At 45.5% G+C, this 18,160-nt stretch overlaps 2 protein-coding genes across 3 annotated transcripts in view; one reads left to right on the forward strand and one right to left on the reverse strand.

Moving 5' to 3' along the window:
- LOC139109826 (GATA zinc finger domain-containing protein 14) overlaps positions 1-18,160 on the forward strand; it is a 290,995-nt gene that overhangs the window by 211,158 nt on the left and 61,677 nt on the right. The window lies entirely within an intron of this gene.
- On the reverse strand, positions 1,737-10,812 carry LOC139109845 (uncharacterized). Its single transcript, XM_070669226.1, has 2 exons — positions 10,353-10,812; positions 1,737-10,172 (listed from the first exon to the last, which is right to left on the reverse strand). The coding sequence occupies exons 1-2, from the start codon at positions 10,551-10,553 to the stop codon at positions 1,737-1,739; spliced, it is 8,637 nt and encodes a 2,878-aa protein (XP_070525327.1). The 5' UTR covers positions 10,554-10,812.

Here is an 18,160-nt window from a genome sequence, read left to right on the forward strand (position 1 = left end):
CTGCTGGTTTACGGACCGTGCGCGTCTATATAATTATTCTCGATGCAGGATACACATATCTTTATAAGGAAGGGCTCACGTATACGCCGCGCGCCGGTATCCGCCACGGTATCTTTATGGCTTATTGCAACGCTTTAGGCAATTTCGTGATCAACGTGGGGAACGGGAGGGAGAGGAAAACCATGATCGCCCTCCCCCCCGCCTCCCACCCTACGTCTGGTTAAAGCGTGCTTCGCTGTTCTATCAGATCCCGTTCGAGCCGCATAATTGTTTAACATTAACTGCGTATATACGAAAGAAAATGCGAAATTAAAGATTTTAAGTCTCGAAGGCGTTAAACTAAGCAATTTCAACTGGCGATGGGAGAGACGTATCATTACGCGAGGTTAATAACATGTTAAATTAACGAGCCAAGTGTTAAAGATTCGAGACAAGTCGGTTAATTATTAGAGGCCCGTGGAAATATCGTGACGGTAATAACAAAGTGTACGGGATCAATCGCAGACGGAGCAGGCCGTGATTTTTCAATTCACCATTCAAGAGGCAGAATTTTTTTCGCAAGAATCTGCAGGAAATCTATATGTTAAGAGGAACGAGTCTGTAAAAAAATATTAATAATAAAATGTTAAAGGAGAATTCATTCAAATTATTTTTTTTTTTTCCTTTCTTTCATTATTTTTATCCCGTTGTTATCCCCTCGATACAATGTAGCGTCGATCAAAAATCGAGAATTATTCGCGGAACGCGACACGCAGACTCCGGTGGACGGTCCATGTATGTCTCCGGTTCACCTTACAGACATGAAGGGGGACAGGAACTCAGATGCAGAGATAAACAGATTGAGCGCGGGAAGCAGCGAGAAGAGGGATGAGGGGGAGGGGAAGAAAGAGAAAGAGTATACTGGTTCGAGGGACTAACAATGCCCTCATTCAGGCCTCGTATACACGGGCGCATTATTGAATTCAGTCGCCTTTAAACGGACAGAGAGAGAGAGAGAGAGAGAGAGAGAAAGAAGTGGAGAAGCGCGCGGGAACAAGTGGAAGAGAGAGCGAGAGAGACCGAGAGAGAGAGAGAAAGGGTTACGCGGACGGGTGAGATGCGAGAGGAACAGGCTGAATGCTATCTATATTATCCGAGCATAGTCGCTCACGCTGTTTGGCGTAGATCGAGATTATCTTCCGCAGTATCTGAAGCCGCAGCCGCGCGCCGCCGAAAAGCAAAGTGCTTGCTCCGGGCGAAAGGAAGAAAGGGTGAGCGGAGGGTGTGCGAGAGGGAGGGGTATACGAGATCGCCGCGAGATACGTTTGTGCTGGTACACGTCTAGCCTCCAAATCTAATGTGACGTCTGTGTCACGTACCTCCTTCCATGTTGCTCCATGTCGCGCGCATAAACGGAGCGCGGTCTCTCTTGTCCTCTCTGTCTTTTGCTCGCCACAAAGAACGCGCCCCTATATGCACGCATCGTCGACAATATTCGCGCCCCTGTTTCCCCGAATGATACTGAAATTCGTAAGCGTGTTACTTTGAAATTAAGATCAATTAGTGGGATTGGAATTTTTTTTTTTTTTTTTTTTTTCTTTGGAAAGGTAGGACGAGATTTATTTTATTATTTCACCGTAAATGTTAAATTAAAATTAAAATATAATATTTTAATTATTGCCGTTTTATATATATATATGTAAAGTTTTTTTTTTATATTAGTTAAAATTTTTTTTTTACATTTTGTAAAGATTTTTTTATTCCGCACTAAAAGACATAAACTCTTCGATGAGAGACTTTTCGTTCTTCGACGTACCGTGCAACGTTTTTGCCGCATTTTCGTCAGTGTCGTCATACACGATATCAAAACTAACGTCCGATTTTTGAGATACCGACTTGTGACGTGATGGATATGAATTCTGCGATTTGTGTGACGGTATCGCAGCAGATTCAACTACTCGATCCTTAGTTACGGGTGAATCGTTCTCGTCTTCGTCGCTAAAATAATCGGAGCTAGTCGACCGCGATTGCTGATTTTTCGCTTCGTCATGCTTTGGCTTTTTTATTACTTTATATACGATATTATGGGCCTCGTTAGAAGGAACGACGATATCTTTGAGCGACAGCTTCTTCGACGGCTGACTGTCGTTTTTCTTTTTCGTTGGTTTACTCGTCTCTCGCATTCGCGAATGATCGCGGTTTAATTTTCGTCGAACGGTATCGTGAAAATGCACAGGTGCGCCGACGTTAATACGGGTCTTGGTATTGTAAACGTTGCCGGACGGTCCGGTACGTTTGAGATATTCTTCCTCGGACGATGATATAGTATCGAGCATATTATCGATGGCGGCGTTCAACGATTCCTTCTTCTCCTGAATAACATGTGACGTTTCCGTTTCAAAACTAGCAGTCGGCGCGGCGTCGAAAATCTCCCCAAACATACGCATACTCGGTGCTTCTTCGCGAACGACGTCGGCGTTCAGGTCGACGGTTTCTTCCCCCGGACCGTCCGTTCTCACCGCCGACATGAGTGACGTTATTTGCTGCCTCGCGTCGTCGGGCACCTCGGATGAAACATTGACGAGATGCTCGAACAATGCACTCAAGTACGAGCCCCTCGTCGCATACGCCATGTGATCGAACCCTACGGCGTGCACCAGATTGTCGTATTTACGCTCGAAGAATGTCGCCAGCCTCACCGCATCGTCCTCGTTTATCTTCGCGTAATCGAGGGCCCGCATCACGCCGTACATGTCTACGTCTACGTTGGAGTCGCGCGCGTACTTATTCAACTCGATCGGCTGGGCGCCGAGGCTCCCGGTCAAGTTCTTATTCCGGTAATACTCCAGAGCTTCCTGCTGCGTGGGATCCTGCCGCACGCTCGCCAGCTTCTGGCCCAAGTCCATGATCGCGCCCAAAAGTCGGCCCTTGGTCTCGTACTCGAACGGGTCTTTCGGTAACTTTAGTTTACGCAGCAAATCGGGCACGGAGAAGAAGTCGATGATACCGCGAATTACCTTCTCGTCTTCGGTCCGCGGTAGCGCGAAGAGGAGCGACTCCACGTTGACGTCGTCTATCGTTCTCCGCCCTACGTGCCCGATCTTGATCTCGTCGTGCAGCGTACGGTTCAGGTATTCCGATGCTGCGCGGCACTCCGACGTGCACTCGGTAGATCGATTAATCGCGCCAGCCAGCATTATATCATTAATCGCGAATAATCTCTCTTTATAAGTGGGATAATTCGCGGCAAAGTCCGGCCCGAGAACCGCGCCGAGTCCTCGCGACGCGAGATATTTTCGTAGCCCGTTTATTTTGCTCGCGTGGTATCTATAATCGCGCATTTGCTTCAGCGCGTATTCTACTTCCTCCGCGCGAATGCCGTTCACGAGGTACGGCTTAAGCGTGTCGACGCTGTCGCGTATCGCGTCGTCGATGTTCTCCTTCTCGGCTGTTTCGAGCATAAGCAGCAGCAACTGTTTCGGGGTATCTTCTAGCCGCAGCGTCTTGGATTGCGTCGACGTAATTATATCGGGGCACCGCATCAAAAGTTTGAGATCGTCGTACCGGCGTTCGCTCGGGATTTCATCGACTGCCCGATCGATCTCGTAAATCGACGGCGCTTCGTAAAACTTTTCTTTCGACGGCAAGAGCCATTCTCTGAAATCCCTCATGAGATAGTCGTGCAGGAACACCTCCATGTCGCTTATCACCGACTTGCTTTTAATTAAGTCCGGTCTGCGAATTAACTCGCTCACGGTCATTCGCAGGAGAGAGTACAGAGATCCGTAAGAATAATCGCGATATAAGTTCTCGACGGGCGCGGTTACGTCCACCCCGTGACCGAGCGCGTACAGTCTCAGTGGGGCCAAGTGCTGAAGCGAGGCTAGATTTAATCCCTCGGACAAATAGGCGAAGATCTTTTCTCTCTGATATTTACGTATGCTGTCTCTGCAAGAATCGTATCCGACCTTTTTCGACCCATCCGCGACTTCGCGCAGGAACAATCGAGAGAGCCGCATAATTCTCATCCATTCGCTGTGACTTGTGACTAACGATTTGTAGTCGAACTGAAAGACGAAAGTCGGCGGCAGGGCCTGAATTATTATTTCCGGCTGTAACACGTAATCCCGGTAATCCGAACACGGCGAAGTGGCCATCAGCGCCGAGTCACGTAGCGCTCGTGCGCGCTCGCGCGATATAATTATTTGTTCCGGCAAAGATTTCGCGTTCGTCTCCAGTGAATCGAGAGCGGCGAACATCTCGTCGGTTTGCAATTCTTTGACGTTTCGCATAGCGGTAAGCAGATCGTGAACGCGCTGCTTGAAGGTACGCGACGCCCGATAAACGTCGAAATTCCAGGGGAGGAGCGGCGCGACGTCCGTCTTCGATAAAAATCGCAGTAAGGGCTTTATCAAAGTGAAATGGGCGCACGGTATCGCCCGTATTAAAACTCGCACGTGCTCCCGCGTGACGTCAATATCCGGCGACGCTGCCAGCAAGGCCTCGGCGTTATTTAGCGCCTGCATCGTGCTCATGTCCGCGGCATTAGCGAGCTTGCAGTAATGCATTATTTTCTCGAGTCTCATCTTCCGCGACGGTATATTGTTGAGATCGAAGCGAATCGGCAAGTGCGGCATTAAAGCCTCCACTCTGCAGTTTTTTACGAGCAGCTTTATGTTGAAGACATTTAACGGCAATGGCAGCAGTAGCTTCTCGATCTCGGTGTCGTTCACCGTCGGCACGTCCGGCATCTTGTCGACAAGTTTTATCGCGAAGTCAATCGAGTCCAGCGAAGACTGGAACTCCCGGCTTTTCGTTAATTGATTCAAAATCGCCAGCACCCGCAGTTTCATCGTTTTATACTCGGTCAATTGAAAATTCAAGGGTAAAGACGAAATGACTTTTCTCGTCGTTATTTCAGGCTTGAGACGCTGCAGTTGTTTGTACTGCCGGAACGGGATTTCTCTTATAGCAGCTCTTACTTCTTCTATGTCGACTATCGAGTCGGACGGTATCACGTTGGAGGCAATTTTTTTCAATTCTCTTATAAGCATGTCGAGGGCAATTTTCAGCTGATCGCTCTTCGCCGAGCCAAGAGTAGCGTTTAATAAAAATAATACGTCGTACAGCGCCATTTTAGCGCTTTTAGATACTTGCTTTATGTCGAAATTTCCGGGCAACAACTTGATTAACGTCGAAGGCTTTAAATACTTTTTAACAAGCCCCACGTAAGGAACACCCTCGACGGGAAGTACGTTCAGAAGTGGCGCGACGTCGTTGTCAGTAATTATTGGGACGTCCGGATAACTTTCTACTTCGCGGACAAGTCCCTCCAATTCCGCGTGAATGTCCGTGTTCGATTTTAACAGTTGGCGAAGCAAATGCGACGCTTTCGTTTTAAATATCGGCTTGTGGTCGAAGGTAAAAGATCGCGGCAGTAAATCAATTAATTTCTCCGGCTGTTTAAAGAATTCGCGTACTTTTGGCAGGGACATATTCAACAGGCCGACGAATTCGAGATCTTGCAGGGATAATATCGAGCGAACGGTCTTTCCTTGAAACGATCGCCTTGCCGGCGAAAAATTCTGCTCGCTCAGAGTTCGTCTCGCGAACGTCATGGTCTCGTAAAGAGCGACTTTTCGTCTCAAGTCGGGCACTTTCAGCAGATTGTCCAACACCGCGGCGAAGGCGTCGATCGACGTTTTGTACTCAGCGTATTTAAAGTTCGACGGTAGATACTTAATCATGTTATCGTGGTTCAGAAATATTTTTAGCGGTACTAAATCGTATTTAAATTTGAGATTCGCCAATGTACGATGCATATCCTTAACCTCGTCCTCCGTAATAAAGTCGTAACGTTTCTTTAAATAACGCTGCAATTTAGTCGCCGATTTGTGAACACTCTCGTTTGCGACGTCGTCGTTTTGCTCGATCAGCGACAGCAAGTAAAGTAACTTTTTTACCGGAGTATTAAACGTCGCCCAGTCCGTTTCTTTAGACTGAATGTATTTCAGAATTTCTTCATTGTGCAAGAAAATTTTAACAGGCGTAAAATCTTTTTTGCGCGGCACTAAGTTTAACATTTTCTCCCAATCTTTTTCCGTGAAATATCTCCTCGAAGGCTCGCTAGAACCGATTGTCAATTTCAGAACGCGCTTGAACGACTGCAAATGCCTTTGCATATTATAATCGTCGAACGCAGGCCCTTCGCTCAATAAATAATTAATTATATTTTTTAATATGTCGATATTGTCGCTGGACGTATCGAGCTCCTCTGGATTCAAGTAGCTCAGTACTTCGGGATTTAAAATCGAGTTGAGATAATCGACATTTATTTGCCGTACGTGTTCGAGTTCTAATAACAACGGTCTCAGTTGAAAACCGGTGACGATTGGATAATTTAAATGTCGGATATTCGACTGTACTCTGTTCAGCATTTTTATTACGGTGCGGTTACCGCTGATTTCCGGTAAATTCGCTATCTTAGATAATAAAGTAATTAACGGGCTGTCCGATTGAACGATCTCGTCGTCGGCCGTTAAGCGTGAAAATATTTTTTTATCGAACAAATATTCTATCGGCTCGAGGAGCTTTCTATCGCGATGCGGAATAGCGTTCAATATGTCTTCATAGTCCGAAATTAAGACAGCCGGTTTTTTTTTATTAGGCTCAATGTTTTTCAGCGTCGAGAGCGCGTCGGAAAATTGCGTGTCGTTCCGCTGTTGTCTTTGGAGAACGTGCAAGAGCGTGTTGTAACGCTTTCTCGGATTAGCGTTTGATAAAACGATTTGAGCGAATCTATCACCGATATCTTTTCTGTGCAAGTACAATCTAACGGGAGCGAGCTCGTCAATATAAGGAATCCCTACGTCGTCGAGGACAGTTAACAGGTCCACTTCCGCCGCGAAGGAGGACACGTCCTGCTCAATTGCGCTCAATAATTTTGAGACGTTACGATTTTTTTTAATCACGGAATGCGACAGTAAACGCCGGAATAATCTCGTCAGCGATGATTTAGCCGATTCGCCAGACGGAACGGTGACTTTCATTTTATTCAGTCCGTCAGCAGTTAAAAGTTTTCTAACGGGGTCGTAAACGGCAGCTTTCATCGCAGTAACGTCACTCCTCAGCGATTCGATACTCGTGTTCCATCCTTTTAAACCCGCCTCGAGCTTCGAGATAATTTTCATTAAAGAAGGATTACCGGCGACGTCCTCCCGTTGTTTCGCGTGACGCAGAATCGCCAGCAGAAGCTGATTCCTCTCCAACGACTCGGAGTTCCTGATATTTTCCGGCAAAATGCTGTACGCCCATTCCGGCGTCAGCAGCTCTTTCAGCGGCGCGACAAAGTGATCGGTAGGCAAAATCGCAACGGCTTCCTCGATTCGTTTTCTGCTGGCGCTCGACATTTCGTTCAGATTTTCATCGTACGTAATTTCATTAAGAATCATGGACGCAGCCCTAGTCAAATTCTCCGCTTCGTCGTCGTCGACGATCCGCTGAAAATAATTTACTAGCCAAGCTTGCCGCTCGTCGGGCGAGGTCGTCGGATCTTGTTTCCTGCCGATTTCCAACAGCAGCGGCTGATAAATCGCGTTACTCGGATCCCGGAGCCGTTGAATCAAGTGCGCGAGAAGTGGCGTTTGCCGAACGTTCTCGCTCGCATTGTCCAGGGAACTCAGCGCCGCCCTGACGCGTCTCAGCAGCGACTTCTGCGCGCGTACCACGCGAGACTCGGCCAAGCCCTTTAAAAGCGTAACCAGGGCGTCGCGCGCGGTGCCCGCTTCTAAATCCGTGATATTCAATTCCGGCACGAGCGCCATCAGATTCGCCTTTTTCAGCAGCAGAATCACGGGCCGCGTGTACGTGTCGCCGGGAAAATATTCGAGCATCGCCCCCAGCGTACGTTCTTTCAATGTCTCGATGTTAATCGGGGTATCCACTTCCAGGATGTCTGTCGCCCGCTTCGCGACGTCGCCGAGATTCACGTCCGACGAGATATAATTAATGGGATAGTTCAGGGCTCTCGCGAGAACATTTTCCGGCGTTCCGCTGATGGAGATGTTCCAGTCGGCGACGTTCGCGTACGCGTACGACTCGAGTATCTCGTTCTGCAGCGTTTTATTACGCGACAATAGCTGCTCTACCAAGTAAACGAATTCCGAGCGGTCGAAAGCTTTGATCGGCAAGGGCGGCCCGTTGACGTTGTCGACGGCGAAGATCAACGCTTCAGAGAGCTTCGGCTGCGAGGTCTTCAAACCTACGGTCTTCAAAACGAGTAGAAGCCTCTCTATCGGCGTGCGCGCGTCGGCGAGGCTAAAGGTCGACGACAGATACGCGAACAATTTCTGCTTTTTAAAGAACATTTTTAACGGCAAATATCGTGAATCGGTATCGATGTGCGGTAGATATTTTAATAACGATTGCATGTCGTCCAAGACGTATAAATTAATTAGCAGCGGCTCCTCGAGATAATTGCGGGCATTCTGAAAGGCATTCGTTAAAGACTCGTCGGATTTTACGTGGCGGGTCGTCAACGCTCGCTTTAGTAAAGCTAGTAGTAATTTCCTCGGTGTTTCGTGCTCAAATTTATTAAACTCAAAGTCGAGAATGTCAAGCATATTTGACTTGGATATGAAGTTCAACATCGGGACGAATTCTTCGCTATTGAACGCGTTCGGTACGTGCATCAATAAAGAAAATAAATCTACTTCAACGTCCGTCGAGTTATCTCTCTGAAAGATAACGCTAGATTCGTAGAGCAGTCCGCGTTTAGAAGTAAGATCGCTGGCGCGAGCTTTGTAAACGAGATTATCGACGAGCTGCTCCTGCGACTTGCTCAGGGGAACGTTTCTCAAACGAATCAACGAGGTCAGAATTAATTCCCGAGGATCGTCGGTCGCTCGTCTGTCGCCGAAAGCGTAGGTCCACGGTAGATCTTTCGACAAGTAAGGACGCGCCGTATTTATCGCGTCGCTGATATTCTGCGGCATACACGGCGTGTCGAAGGCGTCTAAATAGCCGTTCACTTCGTGGAAGGTAATCGGCGCCGTGTAATCGTAATTCGCGTCGCACGCGATCTTCTGCGAGACGAAGGGAATCACCAGAGACAGTGGTTTCCTCAAGTGCTGCAGATGCGGCTTTTCTCGTAGTCGCGACAACGTTTGTAAAAGAGCGCGATCGCCGGTTTCGTAAAAGCCAATATCGAGATCCTCCACGTGCGAATCGTCGATATGATCGAGCAGATATTTAGCCGCGGCGGCGACGTCAACGGGATAATAATCGTACGTCACAGTCGAGAGTAATCTCTTTAATTGATTACTCTCGCTGAGAGGAGGCGGGTAAGGTTGCGCCTTGAAATTCTGAAGCAGTAACGAGGCAGTCTCTCTAACTATCTCGGACGACAGCTCGTCTACCTCGAGCCTTTCCAGGACGGTCTTCAAAAAATTCGCCGCGTTCTCTAGACTCGCTCCTATGCGCTCAAGCAGGGCGTCCCCCGAGCCCGATCGCTCCTTTAATCGCGCCGCGACGAATCTAATACCGCCGCGGACTTCCGGATCCGTCAGATCGAACCCTGGATAATTTAACAGTATCGCGGACGCGGTGCGGAGATTTAGAAACTCGTCGCTATTGCGAGCCGCTTGTAACAGAAAGTCAATGCCTTTCGTCAGAGATGAAGGTACCTCGTCGGCCCTATGCTCGTCGCGCTCGATCGACTCTATCACTTCCTGATCTACGTCGAGCAGCATGTCGACGAGCGACGCCTGCTCCACTGCGTCTTCGACGTCGGAAAAGGCGTTTATGCTGAGCGACGCGTATTCGGAAACGAAGCGGCTGTCGACCCGCTCGAGCATTTGCATAAGCTTGTACAGTTGCTGCCTCGGTGGCTTCTTTCTCAGCTCCGGCAGGACGGGAAGGAGCTCGTAGACCGCGACTCGATAGTTTCGCACGGCGTCGTGAACCTGCTCCAGGGGTATTCTCACGTCGTCCCGGAGGCAAAATAAAAGCACGCGTCCCAACGTCGTAACCAAATTGTCGCGTAAAACTGCAGCGGCCTCCAAACGTGATAAAACGTCCCGCGGCGCGATACCCGGATCTTCGGCAACGCTTTGTGAAGTTTCGCTGGGCGTCATCGATTTACGCGCAGGACGCATCGAACAGCGTTGATCGTAATGCCTTTTTCCGTGCGAACTCTATCAAGCGGAAGGACAGATGCAAAGAAGAGCAAGCGTTACTTCAGGGAGGAGAACTCCCCTCTTTTTTTTTCTTTTTTTTGAATTTTTGAATTAAATTTTTTTTTTTTTAATTTAGCGCAAAAGAGCGTGCTAATATGTATGTAGTAAAAACTTATTTCGAATATTATTTATGCTTACCAGTGCTTGTCGTTCGGCAAGAGATTGTTCGAATTGACAGGCCAATATCGATATTACTATGGTCAACGTTATTGTCCAGTTTATCCGAAATGGGATTCGGAAATTTACCGAGTTATATCGACGTTCGAATGACACGGTTCTTTCACCATCTGCGATGCAGCCTTTGAAATAATCGAAAGCCGCATATCTCCTATTAGCCATCTAGAGAAATATTTCAAGTTAATATTCTATTTTAGATCCCGAGCTATTTGTATACTTTCATTTGTGAAAATTTGATTCGGCAAAAAAAAAGAAAAAAAAAGAAAGAAAAAAAAAAGAAAATGAAATAAAATCAACATGTATTTCTCTATATGCGATGCACTGAATTTAAATGCGCGGAGGGTTTTTTTGTTTTTTTAAATTTCACGCTACGCTGTTATAATTCTCTTATCGTTGATCATGCATAAAAATCTATCTGTATTTTCAGGGTGATGCTATTCTCTCGAATTTTTATGTTTGCGCTTTATCACAGCACAATGCTCGCTATGACAGCTAAAATTGAAACATACGCTGATAAGAATTTAATACTCACGCCGAACTAAGATGTATTATTTCTATATCGAATTTATTGCTCAGTCTATGCTCTGTTAATTGTTTTGCAAACTGTGTGTATTTAAATTTTAAATTACTTTTACGAAACTGACATCAATGTTGAATAAAAATATTAAACGAGGAATCACAAATCGAGAGAACGAAAAATAAATTGTAAAAAGAAAAGTATTATTCTTTTTGTTAAATAAAATCATGTTTAAGTACAAATACGTATTATTTTATGTACTCTAGTCAAAAAATTATTCAGCAAAAAATTACCATCAATTTTAATTATTAATCCTAAGAATAGCAAATATTAATGATCGCAAAAAAACCCCGCGAGCAATTATTAATTTTAATTTCATCACGAATTTATTATACTAAAAAAAAAAAAAAGATCCCTAAATGTTTCAACTTGAGTCTACAAGCATTAATCTAATTTCAACTAATTACATCACCAGTTTCGACGTCAGGGACTCACTGCGTAACGAAAACGAAGCACGCCGCGTGTTCCTCAGTAAAACAGTTTCTCTTAGCGAGCGACTTGACTTCGAGCTCGCTCTCTTCTCGCGGATTGACAGGAACGAAGTCGTTCTAAAACGACAATATCAAAATGGCAAGGCCAGTCTGGACTCTCGCGGCGATCTGTGCCGGTGCTGTGACCGATTGAATCCGATAACGCGTGTTCACAGTGGCGAATTACTAATCGATTTCGAAGCCTCCTTCGGCGGAGCGCGGACCCACGTTCGCAATCGTGCTCGTTGCCGCACGATCGAGCAAGACGGTGCACCCATACGTGCATACATACGTGCGTATCGCGAGAGGCGATAATGCGAGACGTATCGAAAGCGTGCAAAACTAAACGGCGCGAACTAATTTTCTACGAAATAATTTCTGCAAGTTCCACCACGTGTAATTAATCCGGGGACTTTTAATTTGCCGGATTTATTCGCATCGCACATTTGCAGTAGAATATTAATACGAAATTTAAGAATAAAAATATTCAATACATATATCCGTTGACGAGAATGTGTAATTAATATAAAGGAGGAACCTGGATACGCTAAGATTTCGGATTAACGCACCGCGAGCGAGATAAGTAATTTTAACAAAACTGTTCGTAAGTGAAAGCTTTGGCGATCGCGTTCCTTTTTACCGAGTACTTCACGGTGGCATCTGCATATAGCCGCGTTCCGTGGTAACGAGTTAAACCACTCGACTATAATAAAAGCGTTGCATTGGCGCATTTCCGAGAAGATTCGTTTCTTGCGACAAGAGGGAGTATCTCTCTGCACTTCATGCGTGCGCTCGCCGACGCGTGCATAACGAGGCTATCCTAAGAAATCTGTGAAAAAAATTTCCGAGAGAAAGGGAAGGAGCAAAGAAGACGCCTTAAGAGTCGCTCGGATGCTTAACGCGCAATTGGCATCGACCGAGGCGGAAAGGATCGCTGACAGGACCACGATGAATTATCGTGTCTCGGTACGCAGTAATTAATTATCGTCCTTAACTCTCTCCCGTGCGATCGCCGCCCGTTTGACGATCGCCGAGCGTTCTCGTCCGCAGAGATTATCGGCATTGGGCGCAAGATTAAACAATTTTAAATTTCGCCGGGCGACAAATTATATCGACCGATCAGCCAAACGAAAACTGCCGATTATCGCAAAATATATATTTCGCCACGTTATCTCGCGCTCGCGAACGTTGAGAAGAGGACTATGGAAAGCCATTAAAAATTTAATAACGCCCCTTGGAGAAACTCGCAGGAGTTGAATGTATCTCACGCAGATGACACGAATCCGATAAACTCTTCTTTTTTTTTCTTTTTTTTTTTGTGATTTTACTCGGTTGAACGTTTCCGAAAAATATCTTTTTTTTTTCCCCTTCATACCTCGGTCTCGCAATCGCCGTGCAATCTCGAATTAACGCGGGCTGTAAATCAGCATTATTTCTCGGAGAGAAAACATTTCGATATACCGGGCAAAAAAAAAAAAAAAAAAAAAAAAAAGAGTGCTGATCGAGATTAATCCTGTTCGTCCGCGTTTCGACGACAATCGAGTTTTTATAAGCGGCTGCATAATGCCGATAGCTTATCGCGCTCACATCAGAACGGTGTCTGTCTACATACATTTCATAAACTGCGGCGCGGTAAAAAGGAGACATTATATTCAATATGTACATTTGGAATAACCCCCTGATTTTTAGATCGCAATCGAGCGATAGTATTTATTAAAAATAATTTTAAAACGTCTAAAAAAAAAACACGACAGACGTAAAAATAAAAATACGTTATGTACCATAGAGAAAATTTCTTCGAGAGAAGACGAGCGAGAAAGTAGTCTCAAAAATCTACGTATAATTAAATCTATATTAAGACTTAAAAAAAAATATTATAAAAACTTCTTCGAGTCAGACGTGTGCTCATGCATGAAGATTACTTCGACGTCAAAACGTGATCTTGCTAACAAGCGTCATCCCATCAAGCGACACCGGATTGCAACGATCCGCGATCCCATCACAATAGCGACGATACGCACCCCATGCCTGTCGACGGGCCTTGTCGGCAAATTTTCCACGTGATACCGGGCGTCTTAATAAGGACATCTCGGTTAGGCCGTGGGCCGAGGCGCTCGCGCAATCTCGACATCTGAATTCGCGTCGACGTTTGACCGGAAGATCCTCCACCGGCGACGAGGGACGGGAATACATTTCTCGGTGGGCCAGGAGCACACGCCCGTGGACACGTATTTATGTAGGCGCAGAAAGAACGGGAGAGGCAAACGGTCCGATGCAGATGAGATAGTATCGCGCGCCTAGTAATCGTCAGATCTCAGGAACGGTACAATACCGGCCGTTCTCTACTGTTCGGGAACACTCAACATCGCGCGACAATGGCACCGAATGGGCGACAGCTGCTTAACGCTCGCCCTCGCGCTCATACGATTCTCTCTGCCGTTCGCTATCGAGGTTTTTAACTACGGATTTTCGATGCGCAAAAAAAAAAAAAAAGAGAAAGAGAGAGGAAAGGAGTTCCCCTGGAGAACGCGTAGCTCGCATCCGTTACGCGAGGAAGACGGACCGCAAAGCAGACTGTAAGGCGATCTCCGGAAAGAACGCGGGTCTCACTTCTCTCCCCCGAGGAACTCGAAGACGCCAGATTTATTTAACTGCGCTCGGAGGTTTTCTTTTTTTTTTTTTCCGTTTTTGAAGAAGGATAATACACAGAAACGTACGATCTTATCGGACTTGATCCAATTGGATTTAACAAGCAATTTTATCGATGAGCACGAGCTCGAAGAATGCGAGTTCTGTTTCGAGCGTTTAACACATGTTCCCTGAAAACCGCGAGTGCCGAGGAATGCCGAATAACGTAGCTAGCGGTAAAAAAAAAAGAGAAGTGACGACAAGAGGAGCGTAGAGGCCGATTCTCATTTCTCTCTCTCTTTCTCGTCCCCCTCATTTCCCCTCCCTTTTCCGTGCCTTCCGTAAAAACCGAAAATCCGCAGATCGGCGATCGGTGATAACCGAAAATACAGCTGCAGTTTGCGGTCACCCGATGCACGGTGGCCGTAGATGGCCGATCGCGATTACCAAACGGAGAAACGGCCCCGGAGTAGAAGCGAGAGACGGAGGCCCCGCGAGGGTGACGGAGCGTGCAACGGGGTGGGAAAGAGAAGAGGCCGAGAGAAGAAGAGCTTGTGGAAAACGTATTTTGACTGGAGCGGTCGTAATTTGGCGAGCATTGTGCACGTCCATTGTCGAGCGGCGCGCCAAGAAGAGGAAGACTCGCGACGACGTGCGGTTTTCACGAGGAATGTTCTATACGTCTCTATATAATGCAAAAGAATAAAACGCGACGAGCGTTTTCCCCTACGAGGCACGTCTCGGGCCCTCGAGAAAATTTGTTTGCGTTATTATTGGTACCGTTGGGCGTCAGAATGCCCGAAAGGGAAACTCCATCAACACGGGCTATTGTGGCCGACCGATCGCAGTCACATCCGAGACGTTTTCTCGTGATAAATTACACGCGGACCGCAGCTTGTATTCCAACGCAATTTCAACGAACACTACCCTAAATTTATAAACTATATCTCTCGATCATCGTACGTATCCTACAACGAACATCGAGATGCAAAATGCACCACAGCAAAAACATGTCTTGAAAGAAAAATGTTTTAAAAAAAAAGGGAATATTTTAACAATTTTTTCTTTTTTTTTTTTTTTTTAATCGAGCTGAGTCGAAAGAGATTTTAGTAAATTCCGAGAAGTGATTGAGCCGAAGAGGAAACAGTTTGAGGACCTTTGGATACGAAAACGAATAACTTTCACTGACGCTTTGCATCAGGTTCCATAGTGTAACTCATATATTATGTTCATTCCGAGATAGACCCATATCCTAAGGGACTCGCTGAAGGGAAGAGGCAAGGAAGGTAAGAAAACAGCGCGGTCGATGACTGTAGGAGGTCCTGCGATGTCCTGGGGGTTTTAAAACCAACGAGCAACGGGATATCAATCTCGTCACCATTGAACTCGGTTTCGCCTCGACTCGTACGAGTCATTCCCCCCGCTTTGCTACATTCTAATATCTGTATTTGCCTCCAGCGGCTAGTTTTGCGAGAGAAATATGAAACGTCTGAACAAATTTCCCGCAACTCACATTCGCTGACTCTCGTCTCGAAACTTGTTATAATTTTATGACGTTAACAAATATGATATAAAAGTGATGAGAATATTTTTTATTTTTTTTATCGCTTCTTATGATTTTTATGTATTTTAATTTCGCGTATACGCTCTTTCCTTTCTTTTTATTTTTTAAGTGGTTTTTACCACGGCTATAAATCTAATTATAGGTCTTAGATTGAAATGATCAGCTATCGGGTCGCGTTGAGTTAGTTAAGTCATTCGTTAGAATCATAAGGTTGTTCTTCGATGTCGCTATAGAACACCGATGTCAGTGACAAACGAGCGGCACCGTCGCGACCGAACCCTTGTCACATGAGGCTAGCTTCCTAAATGCGAACATGACCTGCCTGATTTTGGGCACGGAATTTTTTAATAGGGTGCAATCAACCCCGATAAAGATCACATATAAAAAAAAAAAAAAAAATAAGGTTATCGCAGTTTCAACCAAGATAATTAGTATCGAACATCGTTGACATTATCTTAACGAATATACGTCTATCTCTCAATTAATTTTAATTTTCTATATAATTTTTTAATTAAAAAAAATACGTTTTAAAATCAAAGAATATTGGTTATATGTATAAAAAAAATTATTTTTTATATGTAGTCGATATAAAAAGAGAGATAAGCTGTGTTAATAGAAATAATAGAGAACTGCATGGCTCTGTGGCATCCTCAAGAATTTTCCTTGACGACACACGTAAGAAAAGGGTGTGGCGCATAGTAGTCAAATAAGACGAGCGTCTCGAAGAGCGTAGAATTGACGATGGATCCGGTTCGAAAGGTACCCGGAGTTAAGTATGGGTGTTCCCCCGAGGGATAACAGGATGTCTTTTGATTGCTCTCTTGTCCGCGAGATTACTGTGCCCGGGCCGGCGTATTTCGGATTTCGTGGCGCATTATTTGCATTTCTAATATCCCCGACGGTAGCGCTGGTCGAGATTTAAATATTGTTACGATTACGAAGAGTAATCTGATGCTCCCGAGCGCGGATACGTCGCGTCGTAATCTTAGAATGCGCATCGGGGAGTTCCGAGAAATTATCTCACTTATTCAGCGAGCTGCGATCTCAACGAATGGGTGGGTATTAACGAGGCCGCGGACGTGAAAAGAAAAGCTGAAATTTATTTCAATTTGTCACTCCCCTTTTGTATCGGTGCTTTAAAGTTTGCAGAGTTTCTAATCAGCGTCTTATTATTTTTTTTCCTCTCCTCGCGATCTCTCTCGTACGTTAAATTTTTTTATATACCTTGTTCTCTTAAGAAATTCGTTGAATTGCAGCTAGAAAATCATTCTTAAATTTTATCTACGCAGCTCTCGCGATCCCGGTAAACTAATAAACGCTGTAGGGTAAATCTGACCAGAAGCGAAAGTACTGGCGCGGCGCATAATTCGACGCGTACGTACATTTTTACGAGGACGCGAGAAAAGATTTTGACAACTGCGAAACGACGCGCCTCTGTTCTTCCCGTTTGAAAAATCGAGATACGCCGGAAGGGGAACGAGAAAAGGGAGAAGAGTTTAGATGGAGGTGACCGAGGGAGGGTTGGTTTTCTACGGCGCGAGGCGAGAGCGACCATCTCCCACATCTATGCAGATACGCCGTGCTGATATGTTTCATCTCCCGGTCTAGCCCCCACAGATAGAGCCGATATTATTCAGCCAGCTTCCTCACTAATTCCATTCATTCACCGGGAACGGAGGGTAGCTGGCTGATGCTTCAGGCTCTCGGCAAAGCGTCGCGAACGCTCGCTACTATCGTTAAAATCCTCGTAAACGAAACACCTTGTCGAATTCCTAACGCTGTGTAACGAACTCCACGGAGACCTTTTTTTAATAATTTTTTCAAATAATTTGTACGCACTAATAAGATATATTTTTAAAAAATATATATCTAAAGATAAATTAAAATTCTACAAAATCAAATCTTTTTATTTAAATATATCTGCAATAAATTATTTAAAAAAAACAAGTTTGAAGCTATTTTAATTCGTAAAGTATTAAAAAAAAATTTCTATTTATTCTCGATTATTTTCATAATTAATTTGTTGCTTAATTATAGTGACTCTGCTCCCCCGCGTTTGTCTATAGTGTACCGATCGAAACAGGGAAATAATCAAATGGAAATGTACCATATGTATCTATTCTGTCCGTCTTTTACTTCGGTGTGCACGTTTCTCGCGCGAGAATATATTTAACAGCTCGACGAATCGCCGCCGATCGAAGCCTGGCGCTTTCGTAAGAGGTTGGCAGATGCGCAGTGCGAATTACACGGTGGATTGTAACGACAGGATCGCCGCGGGGTATCGACATTACGTTGTGGCCACGTAACCCTCGTTAAGGGGCTTCTTAATGGGGGACCGGACAGAACGGCCACCCCCGTATTGCCCGCCGATAGTTTACCGGAGACTATTAACTAACCAAGCACGACAACCTGCTACCGTAAGCTAATCCGACTAGTGTAATCTCGATAGCGAGAACCTACCCTGCGATTACTCCTGGCAAGATCGTTGATAAAGAGAAAAAAAAAAAAGAAAAGGGGTTACCGAACACTA

This window comes from Cardiocondyla obscurior, linkage group LG18 (assembly GCF_019399895.1).
Source record: "Cardiocondyla obscurior isolate alpha-2009 linkage group LG18, Cobs3.1, whole genome shotgun sequence".
NCBI lineage: Eukaryota > Metazoa > Arthropoda > Insecta > Hymenoptera > Formicidae > Cardiocondyla > Cardiocondyla obscurior.